Below are 15,927 nucleotides of genomic sequence, written 5' to 3' on the forward strand. Positions count from 1 at the left end.
GTGTGATATAGGGGAGGGCGGAGTCGGTGTGATATAGGGGAGGGCGGAGTCGGGTGTGATATAGGGGAGGGCGGAGTCGGTGTGATATAGGGGAGGGCGGAGTCGGGTGTGATATAGGGGAGGGCGGAGTCGGGTGTGATATAGGGGAGGGCGGAGTCGGGTGTGATATAGGGGAGGGCGGAGTCGGGTGTGATATAGGGGAGGGCGGAGTCGGGTGTGATATAGGGGAGGGCGGAGTCGTTGTGATATAGGGGAGGGCGGAGTCGGTGTGATATAGGGGAGGGCGGAGTCGGTGTGATATAGGGGAGGGCAGAGTCGGGTGTGATATAGGGGAGGGCGGAGTCGGTGTGATATAGGGGAGGATGTAGAAGGGCGGAGTCGGGTGATATAGGGGAGGGCGGAGTCGGGTGATATAGGGGAGGGCGGAGTCGGTGTGATATAGGGAGGGCGGAGTCGGGGTGATATGGGGAGGGCGGAGTCGGTGTGATATAGGGGAGGGTGGAGTCGGTGTGATATGGGGGAGGGCGGAGTCTGTGTGATATAGGGGAGGGCGGAGTCGGTGTGATATAGGGGAGGGTGGAGTCGGGGTATGATATAGGGGAGGGCGGAGTCGGTGTGATATAGGGGAGGGTGGAGTCGGGGTATGATATAGGGGAGGGCGGAGTCGGGTGTGATATGGGGGAGGGCGGAGTCGGTGTGATATAGGGGAGGGCGGAGTCGGTGTGATATAGGGGAGGGCGGAGTCGGTGTGATATGGGGGAGGGCGGAGTCGGTGTGATATGGGGGAGGGCGGAGTTGGTGTGATATAGGGGAGGGCGGAGTCGGTGTGATATAGGGAAGGGCGGAGTCGGTGTGATATAGGGGAGGGCGGAGTCGGTGTGATATAGGGGAGGGCGGAGTCGGTGTGATATGGATGAGGGCGGAGTCGGTGTGATATAGGGGAGGGCGGAGTCGGTGTGATATAGGGGAGGGCGGAGTCGGTGTGATATAGGGGAGGGCGGAGTCGGTGTGATATAGGGGAGGGCGGAGTCGGGTGTGATATAGGGGAGGGCGGAGTCGGTGTGATATAGGGAAGGGCGGAGTCGGTGTGATATAGGGGAGGGCGGAGTCGGTGTGATATAGGGGAGGGCGGAGTCGGTGTGATATAGGGGAGGGCGGAGTCGGTGTGATATAGGGGAGGGCGGAGTCGGTGTGATATAGGGGAGGGCGGAGTCGGTGTGATATAGGGGAGGGCGGAGTCGGTGTGATATAGGGGAGGGCGGAGTCGGTGTGATATAGGGGAGGGCGGAGTCGGGTGTGATATGGGGGAGGGCGGAGTCGGTGTGATATAGGGGAGGGCGGAGTCGGTGTGATATGGATGAGGGCGGAGTCGGTGTGATATAGGGGAGGGCGGAGTCGGGTGTGATATAGGGGAGGGCGGAGTCGGTGTGATATGGATGAGGGCGGAGTCGGTGTGATATAGGGGAGGGCGGAGTCGGTGTGATATGGGGAGGGCGGAGTCGGTGTGATATAGGGGAGGGCGGAGTCGGTGTGATATGGATGAGGGCGGAGTCGGTGTGATATAGGGGAGGGCGGAGTCGGTGTGATATAGGGGAGGGCGGAGTCGGTGTGATATGGATGAGGGCGGAGTCGGTGTGATATAGGGGAGGGCGGAGTCGGTGTGATATGGGGAGGGCGGAGTCGGTGTGATATAGGGGAGGGCGGAGTCGGTGTGATATAGGGGAGGGCGGAGTCGGTGTGATATGGATGAGGGCGGAGTCGGTGTGATATAGGGGAGGGCGGAGTCGGTGTGATATAGGGGAGGGCGGAGTCGGTGTGATATAGGGGAGGGCGGAGTCGGTGTGATATGGATGAGGGCGGAGTCGGTGTGATATAGGGGAGGGCGGAGTGGGTGTGATATGGGGAGGGCGGAGTCGGTGTGATATAGGGGAGGGCGGAGTCGGTGTGATATAGGGGAGGGCGGAGTCGGTGTGATATGGGGAGGGCGGAGTCGGTGTGATATAGGGGAGGGCGGAGTCGGTGTGATATAGGGGAGGGCGGAGTCGGTGTGATATGGATGAGGGCGGAGTCGGTGTGATATAGGGGAGGGCGGAGTTGGTGTGATGTGGGGGAGGGCGGAGTCGGTGTGATATAGGGGAGGGCGGAGTCGGTGTGATATAGGGAGGGCGGAGTCGGTGTGATATAGGGGAGGGCGGAGTCGGTGTGATATGGGGAGGGCGGAGTCGGTGTGATATAGGGGAGGGCGGAGTCGGTGTGATATGGGGAGGGCGGAGTCGGTGTGATATAGGGGAGGGCGGAGTCGGTGTGATATGGGGGAGGGAATAGAAGGGCGGACATCTTGGTACACTGTATTATAGTTGCCAACATTTGAAAAAAAATTCCAGGGACACTTTGCAGCGCAGCTATTAATGAATTACCGCACTCACTTCCCCGAAGCTCCACCCACTCCGCATAATCTCCGCCTACTTATCAGATTTTAGGGTCTACTCAATAAAGAGAGAATTACAGGAAATTGGAACGGGAATTTCAAACTTAAGACCAAAGTAGCAGAGTTGGAATAATTCTCCCATTCAGCTGCTTAAAGTTTAAAATTCTCATTCCCTGCAATTCTCTCTTTATAACACCAAATTCCCACCAACAATTCCATCACCCTTCTAGCGACGTAATAAAGAACGACGTCGCGCCTTTCCACCATCGCGCCTTTCCACCGTCACCGGATACACCAGCCAAGGCTCAGTGATGAATGAGCAGATCTTACTTACTAAGGTCCCCCAATCCCTTTACAGCTCCCCCTCCGGTCACAACAACAACAACAGGACTATCACCACCACATCCTCCCAAGATCAGGAAGTGTTTTCTTCTCATCTACAACCTCTTCCGGGTTTTGCGTTCCAAGCGATCGGCGCTCTTCTGGTCGGCCTGCCTTTCCTCTTCCTCCGAGCGTGGCAACAGCAACCGGGGACAGAAAAACGCCACGCCTGCTCAGCCGCTGATTGGCCGCCGACTTCGCTGGTTTTTGCAGTTCTTACAGGAAACCAGCAGAGGGAGCGCGCAGGCTTCCGGCAGATGGAACGCAAACGCGGAAGTCAGGTGGAAAGGATTTGAAACGCATAGTCATGAGGTGGCTCTTGTACATTTGGGGATGTATTATTATCACTGATTGCACCTCACGGAATGATATTCGGGATATAGAAAGAAATCTCTCCCCGCCACACTGCGCATGCGCGACATTTACCCCCATCTGATTGGTCCGCAGAACAAAGGTCACGCCCATCCATTGTTCCCGCGCAGGCGCACTGCGGACAGATCAAACGGCGGACTTCTCGTGCACGCGCACAGGTAATACACCCACCGAGGACGCGGTTGTGACGTCATCGGAGTGCGCCGGAGAAGATGGCGGCGGCCGGGGGGACACGCGGGGCCCGGAGATTGGCGGAGCGGCTGAGAGCGGAGAAGATCTTGTCTGGGCGGAGTCAGGTGATTGTCCCCGCCCCCCCGGAGAACGGACAGTTCTCATTACACGTCTCTCACCTCCCCTCCCCCTCTCTCCACAGATAACACCGAGAAGTCCGACCGTGAGAGACCTCCGGAGCTGGCCACTCCCCGGAGAGGCGGGGCTTATCCTCATCAACAAACCGTCCGGACTGCCCACCCATGGTGAGATCGCCCCGCCCACATAGACTGACTCCTCCTACCACATAGACTGACCCCGCCCCTCCTACATGACTGACTCCTCCTACCACATGACTGACCCCGCCCCTCCTACATGACTGACTCCTCCTACCACATGACTGACTCCGCCCCTCCTACATGACTGTTTCCTCCTACCGCATAGACTGACCCCGCCCCTCTACATCACTGACCCCACCCACATAGACTGACTCCTCCTACCGCATAGACTGACCCCGCCCCTCTACATCACTGACCCCACCCACATAGACTGACTCCTCCTACCACATAGACTGACCCCGCCCCCTATCACATAGACTGACCCCGCCCCTCCTACATGACTGACCCCGCCCCTCCTACATGACTGACTCCTCCTACCACATGACTGACTCCGCCCCTCCTACATGACTGTTTCCTCCTACCGCATAGACTGACCCCGCCCCTCTACATCACTGACCCCACCCACATAGACTGACTCCTCCTACCGCATAGACTGACCCCGCCCCTCTACATCACTGACCCCACCCACATAGACTGACTCCTCCTACCACATAGACTGACCCCGCCCCCTATCACATAGACTGACCCCTCCTACCACATCACTGACTCCGCCCCTCCTACATGACTGACTCCTCCTACCGCATAGACTGACCCCGCCCCTCTACATCACTGACCCCACCCACATAGACTGACTCCTCCTACCACATAGACTGACCCCGCCCCCTATCACATAGACTGACCCCTCCTACCACATCACTGACTCCGCCCCTCCTACATGACTGACTCCTCCTACCGCATAGACTGACCCCGCCCCCTCCTACCACATCACTGACTCCGCCCCTCCTACATGACTGACTCCTCCTACCGCATAGACTGACCCCGCCCCCTCCTACCACATGACTGACCCCGCCCCCTCCTGCCACATGACTGATCCCGCCCCCTCCTACATGACTGACCCCGCCCCCTCCTACCACATGACTGACCCCGCCCCCTCCTACATGACTGACCCCGCCCCCTCCTGCCACATGACTGATCCCGCCCCCTCCTACCACATGACTGACCCCCCCCCCTCCTACATGACTGACCCCGCCCCCTCCTACATGACTGACCTCGCCCCCTCCTACCGCATAGACTGACCCCGCCCCCTCCTACCATATAGACTGACCCCGCCCCCTCCTACCACATAGACTGACCCCGCCCCCTCCTACATGACTGACCCCGCCCCCTCCTACATGACTGACCCCGCCCCCTCCTGCCACATAGACTGACCCCGCCCCCTATCACATAGACTGACCCCTCCTACCACATCACTGACTCCGCCCCTCCTACATGACTGACTCCTCCTACCGCATAGACTGACCCCGCCCCCTCCTACCACATGACTGATCCCGCCCCCTCCTACATGACTGACCCCGCCCCCTCCTACCACATGACTGACCCCGCCCCCTCCTACATGACTGACCCCGCCCCCTCCTACATGACTGACCCCGCCCCCTCCTACCGCATAGACTGACCCCGTCCCCTCCTACCACATAGACTGACTCCTCCCCCTCCTACCACATGACTGACCCCGCCCCCTCCTACCACATAGACTGACCCCGCCCCCTCCTACCACATGACTGACCCCGCCCCCTCCTACCACATAGACTGACCCCTCCCCCTCCTACATGACTGACCCCGCCCCCTCCTACATGACTGACCCCGCCCCCTCCTACCACATAGACTGACCCCGCCCTCTCCTACCACATAGACTGACCCCTCCCCCTCCTACCACATGACTGACCCCGCCCCTCCTACCACATGACTTACCCCGCCCCCTCCTACCACATGACTGACCCCGCCCTCTCCTGCCACATAGACTGACCCCGCCCCCTCCTACCACATCACAGACCCCGCCCCCAGCTACATGACCAACCACACTCCCCCTTCTCAATGACTAAACCCTCCCCCCTCTGACCCCTCCCTCCTGTATCAGGGGGCCCCGGAGTGGAGCGCAGTGTGGTGTCCTTGCTCCCGGCGTTGTCGCGGTCCTTGTTCGGTGGAGGGGCGGAGCCTCTGCGGATCTGTCACCGGTTGGATAAGGACAGCAGCGGGGCGTTACTCCTCGCCCAGAGCGCCGGATCTGCCGACCGGGTCCAGCGAGCTCTGCGGGAGCACCGGATGTCCCGAGTCTACTGGTGAGAACCCCTCCCCCACCTCTCCCCTTCCCCCTTCCCCCTTCCCCAACTCATCACTCTGTGTCTTCTACAGGGCCCTGTGTGTGGGGGCCCCAACCCCCCCAGAGGGGATCCTGGACATCCCCCTCATAGAGAAGGAGACGCCGGGGCCACAGAAACACTTCAAGGTGAGACTTCCCATCGCCCCTCCCACAGGGAGGTCCCTTCCCATCATCCCCCCTCCCACAGGGAGGTCCCTTCCCATCATCTCCCCTCCCACAGGGAGGTCCCTTCCCATCATCCCCCCTCCCACAGGGAGGTCCCTTCCCATCATCCCCCCTCCCACAGAGAGGTCCCTTCCCATCATCTCCCCTCCCACAGGGAGGTCCCTTCCCATCATCCCCCCTCCCACAGAGAGGTCCCTTCCCATCATCTCCCCTCCCACAGGGAGGTCCCTTCCCATCATCCCCCCTCCCACAGGGAGGTCCCTTCCCATCATCTCCCCGCCCACAGGGAGGTCCCTTCCCATCATCCCCCCTCCCACAGGGAGGTCCCTTCCCATCATCTCCCCGCCCACAGGGAGGTCCCTTCCCATCATCCCCCCTCCCACAGGGAGGTCCCTTCCCATCATCCCCCCTCCCACAGGGAGGTCCCTTCCCATCATCTCCCCGCCCACAGGGAGGTCCCTTCCCATCATCCCCCCTCCCACAGGGAGGTCCCTTCCCATCATCCCCCCTCCCACAGGGAGGTCCCTTCCCATCATCTCCCCTCCCACAGGGAGGTCCCTTCCCATCATCCCCCCTCCCACAGGGAGGTCCCTTCCCATCATCTCCCCTCCCACAGGGAGGTCCCTTCCCATCATCCCCCCTCCCACAGGGAGGTCCCTTCCCATCATCCCCCCTCCCACACCATGTTCTGAACCCTCTGCCCCTCCCACAGGGAGGTCCCTTCCCATCATCCCCCCTCCCACAGGGAGGTCCCTTCCCATCATCTCCCCTCCCACAGGGAGGTCCCTTCCCATCATCCCCCCTCCCACAGGGAGGTCCTTTCCCATCATCCCCCCTCCCACAGGGAGGTCCCTTCCCATCATCCCCCCTCCCACAGGGAGGTCCCTTCCCATCATCTCCCCGCCCACAGGGAGGTCCCTTCCCATCATCTCCCCGTCCACAGGGAGGTCCCTTCCCATCATCCCCCCTCCCACAGGGAGGTCCTTTCCCATCATCCCCCCTCCCACAGGGAGGTCCCTTCCCATCATCTCCCCTCCCACAGGGAGGTCCCTTCCCATCATCTCCCCTCCCACAGGGAGGTCCCTTCCCATCATCCCCCCTCCCACAGGGAGGTCCTTTCCCATCATCCCCCCTCCCACAGGGAGGTCCCTTCCCATCATCCCCCCTCCCACAGGGAGGTCCCTTCCCATCATCCCCCCTCCCACAGGGAGGTCCCTTCCCATCATCTCCCCGCCCACAGGGAGGTCCCTTCCCATCATCCCCCCTCCCACAGGGAGGTCCCTTCCCATCATCTCCCCGCCCACAGGGAGGTCCCTTCCCATCATCCCCCCTCCCACAGGGAGGTCCCTTCCCATCATCCCCCCTCCCACAGGGAGGTCCCTTCCCATCATCCCCCCTCCCACAGGGAGGTCCCTTCCCATCATCTCCCCTCCCACAGGGAGGTCCCTTCCCATCATCTCCCCTCCCACAGGGAGGTCCCTTCCCATCATCTCCCCGCCCACAGGGAGGTCCCTTCCCATCATCCCCCCTCCCACAGGGAGGTCCTTTCCCATCATCCCCCCTCCCACAGGGAGGTCCCTTCCCATCATCCCCCCTCCCACAGGGAGGTCCCTTCCCATCATCTCCCCTCCCACAGGGAGGTCCCTTCCCATCATCTCCCCTCCCACAGGGAGGTCCCTTCCCATCATCTCCCCTCCCACAGGGAGGTCCCTTCCCATCATCCCCCCTCCCACAGGGAGGTCCCTTCCCATCATCCCCCCTCCCACAGGGAGGTCCTTTCCCATCATCCCCCCTCCCACAGGGAGGTCCCTTCCCATCATCCCCCCTCCCACAGGGAGGTCCCTTCCCATCATCTCCCCGCCCACAGGGAGGTCCCTTCCCATCATCTCCCCGCCCACAGGGAGGTCCCTTCCCATCATCCCCCCCTCCCCCGCCATGTTCTGAACCCTCTGCCCCTCCCACAGGGAGGTCCCTTCCCATCATCCCCCCTCCCCCCATGTTCTGAACCCTCTGCCCCTCCCATCCCCCCTCCCACAGGGAGGTGCCGTTCCTCACCCCCCCCCCCCCCCTCTAAATCACATTCCTCCCCTTTCCCCCAATTATGTTTGTCTCCCTCTACCCCCCCCCCATAATTTTCCCTTCCCCCACACACCCCCATCCTTCTCTCCCCCTCCTTTCCCTATATTGGGGGGGGGGGGTTGCTGACTCTCTCTCTCTCCCCCTCCTTTCCCTATATTGGGGGGGGGGATGGGGGGTTGCTGACTTTCTCTCCCCCTCCTTTCCCTATATTGGGGGGGGGGTTGCTGACTCTCTCTCTCTCCCCCTCCTTTCCCTATATTGGGGGGGGGGATGGGGGGTTGCTGACTTTCTCTCCCCCTCCTTTCCCTATATTGGGGGGGGGGATGGGGGGTTGCTGACTCTCTCTCTCTCCCCCTCCTTTCCCTATATTGGGGGGGGGATGGGGGGTTGCTGACTCTCTCTTCCCCTCCTTTCCCTATATTGGGGGGGGGGATGGGGGGTTGCTGACTCTCTCTCTCCCCCTCCTTTCCCTATATTGGGGGGGGGATGGGGGGTTGCTGACTCTCTCTTCCCCTCCTTTCCCTATATTGGGGGGGGGGATGGGGGGTTGCTGACTCTCTCCCCCTCCTTTCCCTATATTGGGGGGGGGGTGGGGGTTGCTGACTCTCTCTCTTCCCCTCCTTTCCCTATATTGGGGGGGGGATGGGGGGTTGCTGACTCTCTCTCTCCCCCTCCTTTCCCTATATTGGGGGGGGGGATGGGGGGTTGCTGACTCTCTCTCTCCCCCTCCTTTCCCTATATTGGGGGGGGGGATGGGGGGTTGCTGACTCTCTCTCTTCCCCTCCTTTCCCTATATTGGGGGGGGGGATGGGGGGTTGCTGACTCTCTCTCTCCCCCTCCTTTCCCTATATTGGGGGGGGATGGGGGGTTGCTGACTCTCTCTCTCCCCCTCCTTTCCCTGTATTGGGGGGGGGGGGGGGGGGTTGCTGACTCTCTCTCTTCCCCTCCTTTCCCTATATTGGGGGGGGGGATGGGGGGTTGCTGACTCTCTCTCTCCCCCCCCTTTCCCTGTATTGGGGGGGGGGATGGGGGGTTGCTGACTCTCTCTTCCCTCCTTTCCCTATATTGGGGGGGGGGGTGGGGGGTTGCTGACTCTCTCTCTCCCCCTCCTTTCCCTATATTGGGGGGGGGGATGGGGGGTTGCTGACTCTCTCTCTCCCCCTCCTTTCCCTATATTGGGGGGGGGGATGGGGGGTTGCTGACTCTCTCCCCCTCCTTTCCCTATATTGGGGGGGGGGATGGGGGGTTGCTGACTCTCTCTCTCCCCCTCCTTTCCCTATATTGGGGGGGGGGATGGGGGGTTGCTGACTCTCTCTCTCCCCCTCCTTTCCCTATATTGGGGGGGGGGGTGGGGGGTTGCTGACTCTCTCTCTCCCCCTCCTTTCCCTATATTGGGGGGGGGGATGGGGGGTTGCTGACTCTCTCTCTCTCCCCCTCCTTTCCCTATATTGGGGGGGGGGGGGGGGGGGTTGCTGACTCTCTCTTCCCTCCTTTCCCTATATTGGGGGGGGGGGATGGGGGGTTGCTGACTCTCTCTCTCCCCCTCCTTTCCCTGTATTGGGGGGGGGGATGGGGGGTTGCTGACTCTCTCTTCCCTCCTTTCCCTGTATTGGGGGGGGGGGATGGGGGGTTGCTGACTCTCTCTCCCCCTCCTTTCCCTATATTGGGGGGGGGGATGGGGGGTTGCTGACTCTCTCCCCCTCCTTTCCCTATATTGGGGGGGGGGGGGGGGTTGCTGACTCTCTCTCTCTCCCCCTCCTTTCCCTATATTGGGGGGGGGGATGGGGGGTTGCTGACTCTCTCTTCCCTCCTTTCCCTATATTGGGGGGGGGGGGGGGGGGTTGCTGACTCTCTCTCCCCCCCCTTTCCCTATATTGGGGGGGGGGAGGGGGGGTTGCTGACTCTCTCTCTCCCCCTCCTTTCCCTATATTGGGGGGGGGGATGGGGGGTTGCTGACTCTCTCTCTCCCCCTCCTTTCCCTATATTGGGGGGGGGGGATGGGGGGTTGCTGACTCTCTCTCTCCCCCTCCTTTCCCTATATTGGGGGGGGGGATGGGGGGTTGCTGACTCTCTCTCTCCCCCTCCTTTCCCTGTATTGGGGGGGGGGATGGGGGGTTGCTGACTCTCTCTCTCCCCCTCCTTTCCCTGTATTGGGGGGGGGGGGTGGGGGGTTGCTGACTCTCTCTTCCCTCCTTTCCCTATATTGGGGGGGATGGGGGTTGCTGACTCTCTCTTCCCTCCTTTCCCTATATTGGGGGGGATGGGGGTTGCTGACTCTCTCTTCCCCTCCTTTCCCTATATTGGGGGGGGGGATGGGGGGTTGCTGACTCTCTCTCCCCCTCCTTTCCCTATATTGGGGGGGATGGGGGGTTGCTGACTCTCTCCCCCCTCCTTTCCCTATATTGGGGGGGGGGATGGGGGGTTGCTGACTCTCTCTCCCCCTCCTTTCCCTATATTGGGGGGGGGGATGGGGGGTTGCTGACTCTCTCTCTCCCCCTCCTTTCCCTATATGGGGGGGGGGGATGGGGGGTTGCTGACTCTCTCTCTCCCCCTCCTTTCCCTATATTGGGGGGGGGGGATGGGGGGTTGCTGACTCTCTCTCTCCCCCTCCTTTCCCTATATTGGGGGGGGGGGGGGGGGGTTGCTGACTCTCTCTCTCCCCCTCCTTTCCCTGTATTGGGGGGGGGGGATGGGGGGTTGCTGACTCTCTCTTCCCTCCTTTCCCTATATTGGGGGGGATGGGGGTTGCTGACTCTCTCTCCCCCTCCTTTCCCTATATTGGGGGGGATGGGGGTTGCTGACTCTCTCTTCCCCTCCTTTCCCTATATTGGGGGGGGGATGGGGGGTTGCTGACTCTCTCTCCCCCTCCTTTCCCTATATTGGGGGGGATGGGGGGTTGCTGACTCTCTCCCCCCTCCTTTCCCTATATTGGGGGGGGGGATGGGGGTTGCTGACTCTCTCTCCCCCTCCTTTCCCTATATTGGGGGGGGGGGATGGGGGGTTGCTGACTCTCTCTCTCTCCCCCTCCTTTCCCTATATTGGGGGGGGGGATGGGGGGTTGCTGACTCTCTCTCTCTCCCCCTCCTTTCCCTATATTGGGGGGGGGGATGGGGGGTTGCTGACTCTCTCTCTCTCCCCCTCCTTTCCCTATATTGGGGGGGGGGATGGGGGGTTGCTGACTCTCTCTCTCTCCCCCTCCTTTCCCTATATTGGGGGGGGGGGATGGGGGGTTGCTGACTCTCTCTCCCCCTCCTTTCCCTATATTGGGGGGGGGATGGGGGGTTGCTGACTCTCTCTCTCCCCCTCCTTTCCCTATATTGGGGGGGGGGATGGGGGGTTGCTGACTCTCTCTCCCCCTCCTTTCCCTATATTGGGGGGGGATGGGGGGTTGCTGACTCTCTCTCTCCCCCTCCTTTCCCTATATTGGGGGGGGATGGGGGGTTGCTGACTCTCTCTCTCTCCCCCTCCTTTCCCTATATTGGGGGGGGGATGGGGGGTTGCTGACTCTCTCTCTCCCCCTCCTTTCCCTATATTGGGGGGGGGGGGGGGGGTGCTGACTCTCTCCCCCTCCTTTCCCTATATTGGGGGGGGGGATGGGGGGTTGCTGACTCTCTCTCTCCCCCTCCTTTCCCTGGATGGGGGGGGGGGATGGGGGGTTGCTGACTCTCTCTTCCCTCCTTTCCCTATATTGGGGGGGGGGATGGGGGGTTGCTGACTCTCTCTTCCCCTCCTTTCCCTATATTGGGGGGGGGGGATGGGGGGTTGCTGACTCTCTCCCCCTCCTTTCCCTATATTGGGGGGGGGGGGGGGGGGTTGCTGACTCTCTCTCCCCCTCCTTTCCCTATATTGGGGGGGGGGATGGGGGGTTGCTGACTCTCTCCCCCCCTCCTTTCCCTATATTGGGGGGGGATGGGGGGTTGCTGACTCTCTCCCCCTCCTTTCCCTATATTGGGGGGGGGGATGGGGGGTTGCTGACTCTCTCTCCCCCTCCTTTCCCTATATTGGGGGGGGGGATGGGGGGTTGCTGACTCTCTCCCCCTCCTTTCCCTGTATTTGGGGGGGGGGGGGGTTGCTGACTCTCTCTCCCCCTCCTTTCCCTGTATTTGGGGGGGGGGGGGGGTTGCTGACTCTCTCTCTCTCTCCCCCTCCTTTCCCTATATTGGGGGGGGGGGGGTTGCTGACTTTCTCTCTCTCCCTGTAGATGGCGCTGTGCCCGAGGTTCCGGGTTTCTTCGGACGGCTCAGTACAGAGGTTCCGGGTCAGCCGCTCCGCCCACGAGGCCGTCACCCAATACCGCACTCTGGAGAAATCATCGGGAGTCTCACTGCTGGAGCTGCGGCCACTCACAGGTCGGCCTTCCCCCTCCCCCCCTCTCTGGGCCCCATATATCCCCCCTCCCCCTCTCTGCCCCCCAGGATTGGGGGCGTGGCAGCAGCTTCCAGCGGGGGCGTCTCACACAGGTCTCTCTCTCTTCTCTGTAGGGGTGAAGCACCAGCTGAGAAGTCACATGGCTCTGGCCCTGAACTGCCCCATCCTAGGGGACCACAAATACTCCCACTGGGGGCGCCTGGCCCCTCAGGTAAGATTGCTGACCCTCCCCCTCCTTCACCCCCAGAAATGCCGGGGAGGGGTATACCATGTGATCAGGAAAACACTATGATGGGCGGGGCCTTTTTCATCACACAGCAGGGGCGGGCCACATTTATTATACAGAGTAAATCACATAGGGGTGGGGCCACATTTATCACATCTTAGGGGCGGGGCCAATTACACATAGCACAACACTCAGGGGGTGGGGCCTTGTTACACAGTACATCACACATTGAGGGCGTGGCCTTGTTTATTATACAAAGTACACTACACCGTGGGGTCAGGGCTAATTACACATAGTACATGAAACAGCAGGGGTGGTGCCTTGTTATAGTTCATCACTCAGCGGGGGCGGGGCCTTGTACATGACACAGCAGGGCCTTGTTATAGTTCATCACTCAGCGGGGGCGGGGCCTTGTTATAGTTCATCACTCAGCGGGGGCGGGGCCTTGTACATGACACAGCAGGGCCTTGTTATAGTTCATCACTCAGCGGGGGCGGGGCCTTGTTATAGTTCATCACTCGGCGGGGGCGGGGCCTTGTACATGACACAGCAGAATCTTTATCTTCATTCTTCTCTGATTTCTTCAGAAACTTCCGGCGCCGGTGTTGCGCTCTCTCGGAATCCCCTCCCCCCAGTCGCGCTCTCTTCTTCTTCACCTTCACGCCGCTCAGATCACCCTCCAGTTGTCTCCGGAGGACCCCCCCCCTGGTGTTACGCTGTGCACCCCCCAAACACTTCCTGAGTGCCCTTCGCAGACTGAAATTCTCTCCCCAGAGCCTGCAGGACATTCCCCTCCCCCCGGATGAAGGCTCCTCCTAATTCCCCGACACAAGGCAGAAATGGGCGGAGTCAGGCGTAGTACGCCCACAGGAAGATGGCGCAACTCATCATGACCACGGCGTGCGCATTGACCAGCCGTGCATCTCTGGGGTCCTCCTGGATGTCTGGCAGAGCGGGGGAGGGGCCCTCCTGGATGTCTGGCAGAGCGGGGGAGGGGCCCCTCTCTGGAGCGCCTCCTGTGGAGAGAACAAGGAATCGCATCAGATCATTATATGCTTCACCTGTAATAAGAACTGTCTGTGACTGTATATAATCGGCCAGAGTCCTGGAAGAATGGCTGCTGACCACACCCTCTGAGGAGGAGGAGGAGTCTGGTACCCATAATAATAAATGAACTCAATAAACGTTGCGTGTCATGTGATTATCATTGTCTCCGCCTCTTCCCGGGGTAATTCCCGTGTGATCTGTACACCTGACAGAGATGCCGGTGTCTGTGATTGGTTGGTGGCAGTGCTGGCGTGTGATTGGTCACATTACCTGGCTTCTCCATCTCCTCCCGCGGCTCCTGGCTGTGCCGAAGGCTGAACACCAAGCGATACAACTGTGGGATGAGAAACGTTATCGACCAATGAGATTCCTGAACCATCAATACAAATACTAGAGGGTTATATACCTTCAGGTGATTGGACAAAGCTTTGCTGGGACCGCCCCCCAGTGTCCCCATAAAAACCCCTTCCCGGATCACACATACACAATCAAACTGGTCAGGTCAGAGTGTGCTTTCCACCAATAGTGTGATAGCGTATGATGGAATACTGGCGTCTCACAGAATATCACTCACCAATCCTCAATAGTAATAAGGCTGCAACGTATGTGCGTGTCAGGCTCCTCATCCGACACCTCCGTGCGTCCCGTCACTCAAGCTCCTCCCCCACGCGTATCGTCACTAGACACGTGACTTATTCATGGGTCAATAAGTCACGTGTCTAGTGACGATATGCGCATATTTGAGCATTGAATACCTGGTGAAAAGCACACTCTGACCTGACCAGTTTGATTGTCCGGGAAGGGGTTGCAGCATCAAGGGACTATATACTAATGAATTGTGGAACTCATTTTTCTTTGTATTGTTTTTCTCCTCCAGTATTTTTTGATGTGTTGACACTTCACTTGATCAGTTGATCTAGCGCATTATTATATATATATATATCTTTGTCTGGTTTAGTTCACCGTTATAATTGCAGCTTTATCATTTATTTATTGGTTATGTGGTGCAGGCATACCCCGCTTTAAGTACACTCACTTTACATACACTCGCGAGTAAGGACATACCCCCACTACAGTCCCCGACACCCCCACTACAGCCCCCGACACCCCCACTACAGCCCCCGACACCCCCACTACAGTCCCCGACACCCCCACTACAGTCCCCGACACCCCCACTACAGCCCCCGACACCCCCACTACAGTCCCCCACACCCCCACTACAGCCCCCGACACCCCCACTACAGTCCCCGACACCCCCACTACAGTCCCCGACACCCTCACTACAGCCCCCGACACCCCCACTACAGTCCCCGACACCCTCACTACAGCCCCCGACACCCCCACTACAGTCCCCGACACCCCCACTACAGCCCCTGACACCCCCACTACAGCCCCCGACACCCCCACTACAGCCCCCGACACCCCCACTACAGCCCCCGACACCCCCACTACAGTCCCCGACACCCCCACTACAGCCCCCGACAGCCCCCGACACCCCCACTACAGCCCCCGACACCCTCACTACAGCCCCTGACACCCCCACTACAGTCCCCGACACCCTCACTACAGCCCCTGACACCCCCACTACAGTCCCCGACACCCTCACTACAGCCCCTGACACCCCCACTACAGCCCCCGACACCCCCACTACAGTCCCTGACACCCCCACTACAGTCCCCGACACCCCCACTACAGTCCCCGACACCCCCACTACAGTCCCCGACACCCCCACTACAGCCCCCGACACCCCCACTACAGTCCCCGACACCCCCACTACAGTCCCTGACACCCCCACTACAGTCCCCTGACACCCCCACTACAGTCCCTGACACCCCAGAAGTGAAGAAAAGTATTGCTTCACATTAAGTACATTTTCATTTTACATACATGCTCTGGTCCCATTGTGTACTTAAAAGTGGGGTATACCTGTATAATTAATTAATCACTAGTAGCGCTGCAGAACCTCACATACCCATAAAAACCCCGCCCACTCTCTGAAGCCTCAGCTGGGGACCTGATATTTTCTGTAATTTCCTAATGGGGGAGGGGAGGGTAGTGACATTACATAGGAGGCCCCCCCCCCCCTGTGTGTGATTGGATGTCAGTATTACATTGTATCTCCCTGTATGTTGGGCTCCTTCAGGTGATTATCTAA

The 15,927-nt window shown here is 60.2% G+C and overlaps 3 protein-coding genes across 4 annotated transcripts in view; 1 reads left to right on the top strand and 2 right to left on the bottom strand.

Annotated features, from left to right (window-relative positions):
- Positions 1–374: 374 nt before the first annotated feature.
- On the bottom strand, positions 375–2,337 carry LOC120942719 (extensin-3-like; the record flags this gene model as incomplete). Its single annotated transcript, XM_040355645.1, has 1 exon — positions 375–2,337. A coding segment is annotated over exon 1 (1,963 nt), but the record flags the coding sequence as incomplete, so codon positions are not given.
- A 999-nt stretch (positions 2,338–3,336) lies between these two features.
- On the top strand, positions 3,337–13,914 carry RPUSD4 (RNA pseudouridine synthase D4). Its single transcript, XM_040355795.1, is given in 8 exon segments — positions 3,337–3,477; positions 3,555–3,657; positions 5,645–5,846; positions 5,920–6,013; positions 12,333–12,480; positions 12,613–12,710; positions 13,313–13,417; positions 13,419–13,914. Coding segments are annotated over 8 exon segments (960 nt in total). The 5' UTR covers positions 3,337–3,393; the 3' UTR covers positions 13,545–13,914.
- SLC5A2 (solute carrier family 5 member 2) overlaps positions 13,560–15,927 on the bottom strand; it is a 64,010-nt gene continuing 61,642 nt past the window's right edge. Inside the window, exons 14-15 of one of the 2 annotated variants that reach the window (XM_040355794.1) lie at positions 14,043–14,106; positions 13,560–13,738 (exon numbers count right to left, since the gene is read on the bottom strand). In XM_040355794.1, coding sequence (XP_040211728.1) covers positions 13,575–13,738; positions 14,043–14,106 — 228 coding nt within the window. In that variant the 3' untranslated portion in view covers positions 13,560–13,574. Of the gene's footprint in view, positions 13,739–13,843; positions 14,107–15,927 lie in introns of those variants that run through there. The other variant, XM_040355793.1, reaches the window with a different exon arrangement.

The sequence above is a fragment of the Rana temporaria genome, chromosome 6 (genome assembly GCF_905171775.1).
Source record: "Rana temporaria chromosome 6, aRanTem1.1, whole genome shotgun sequence".
NCBI classification, from domain to species: domain Eukaryota; kingdom Metazoa; phylum Chordata; class Amphibia; order Anura; family Ranidae; genus Rana; species Rana temporaria.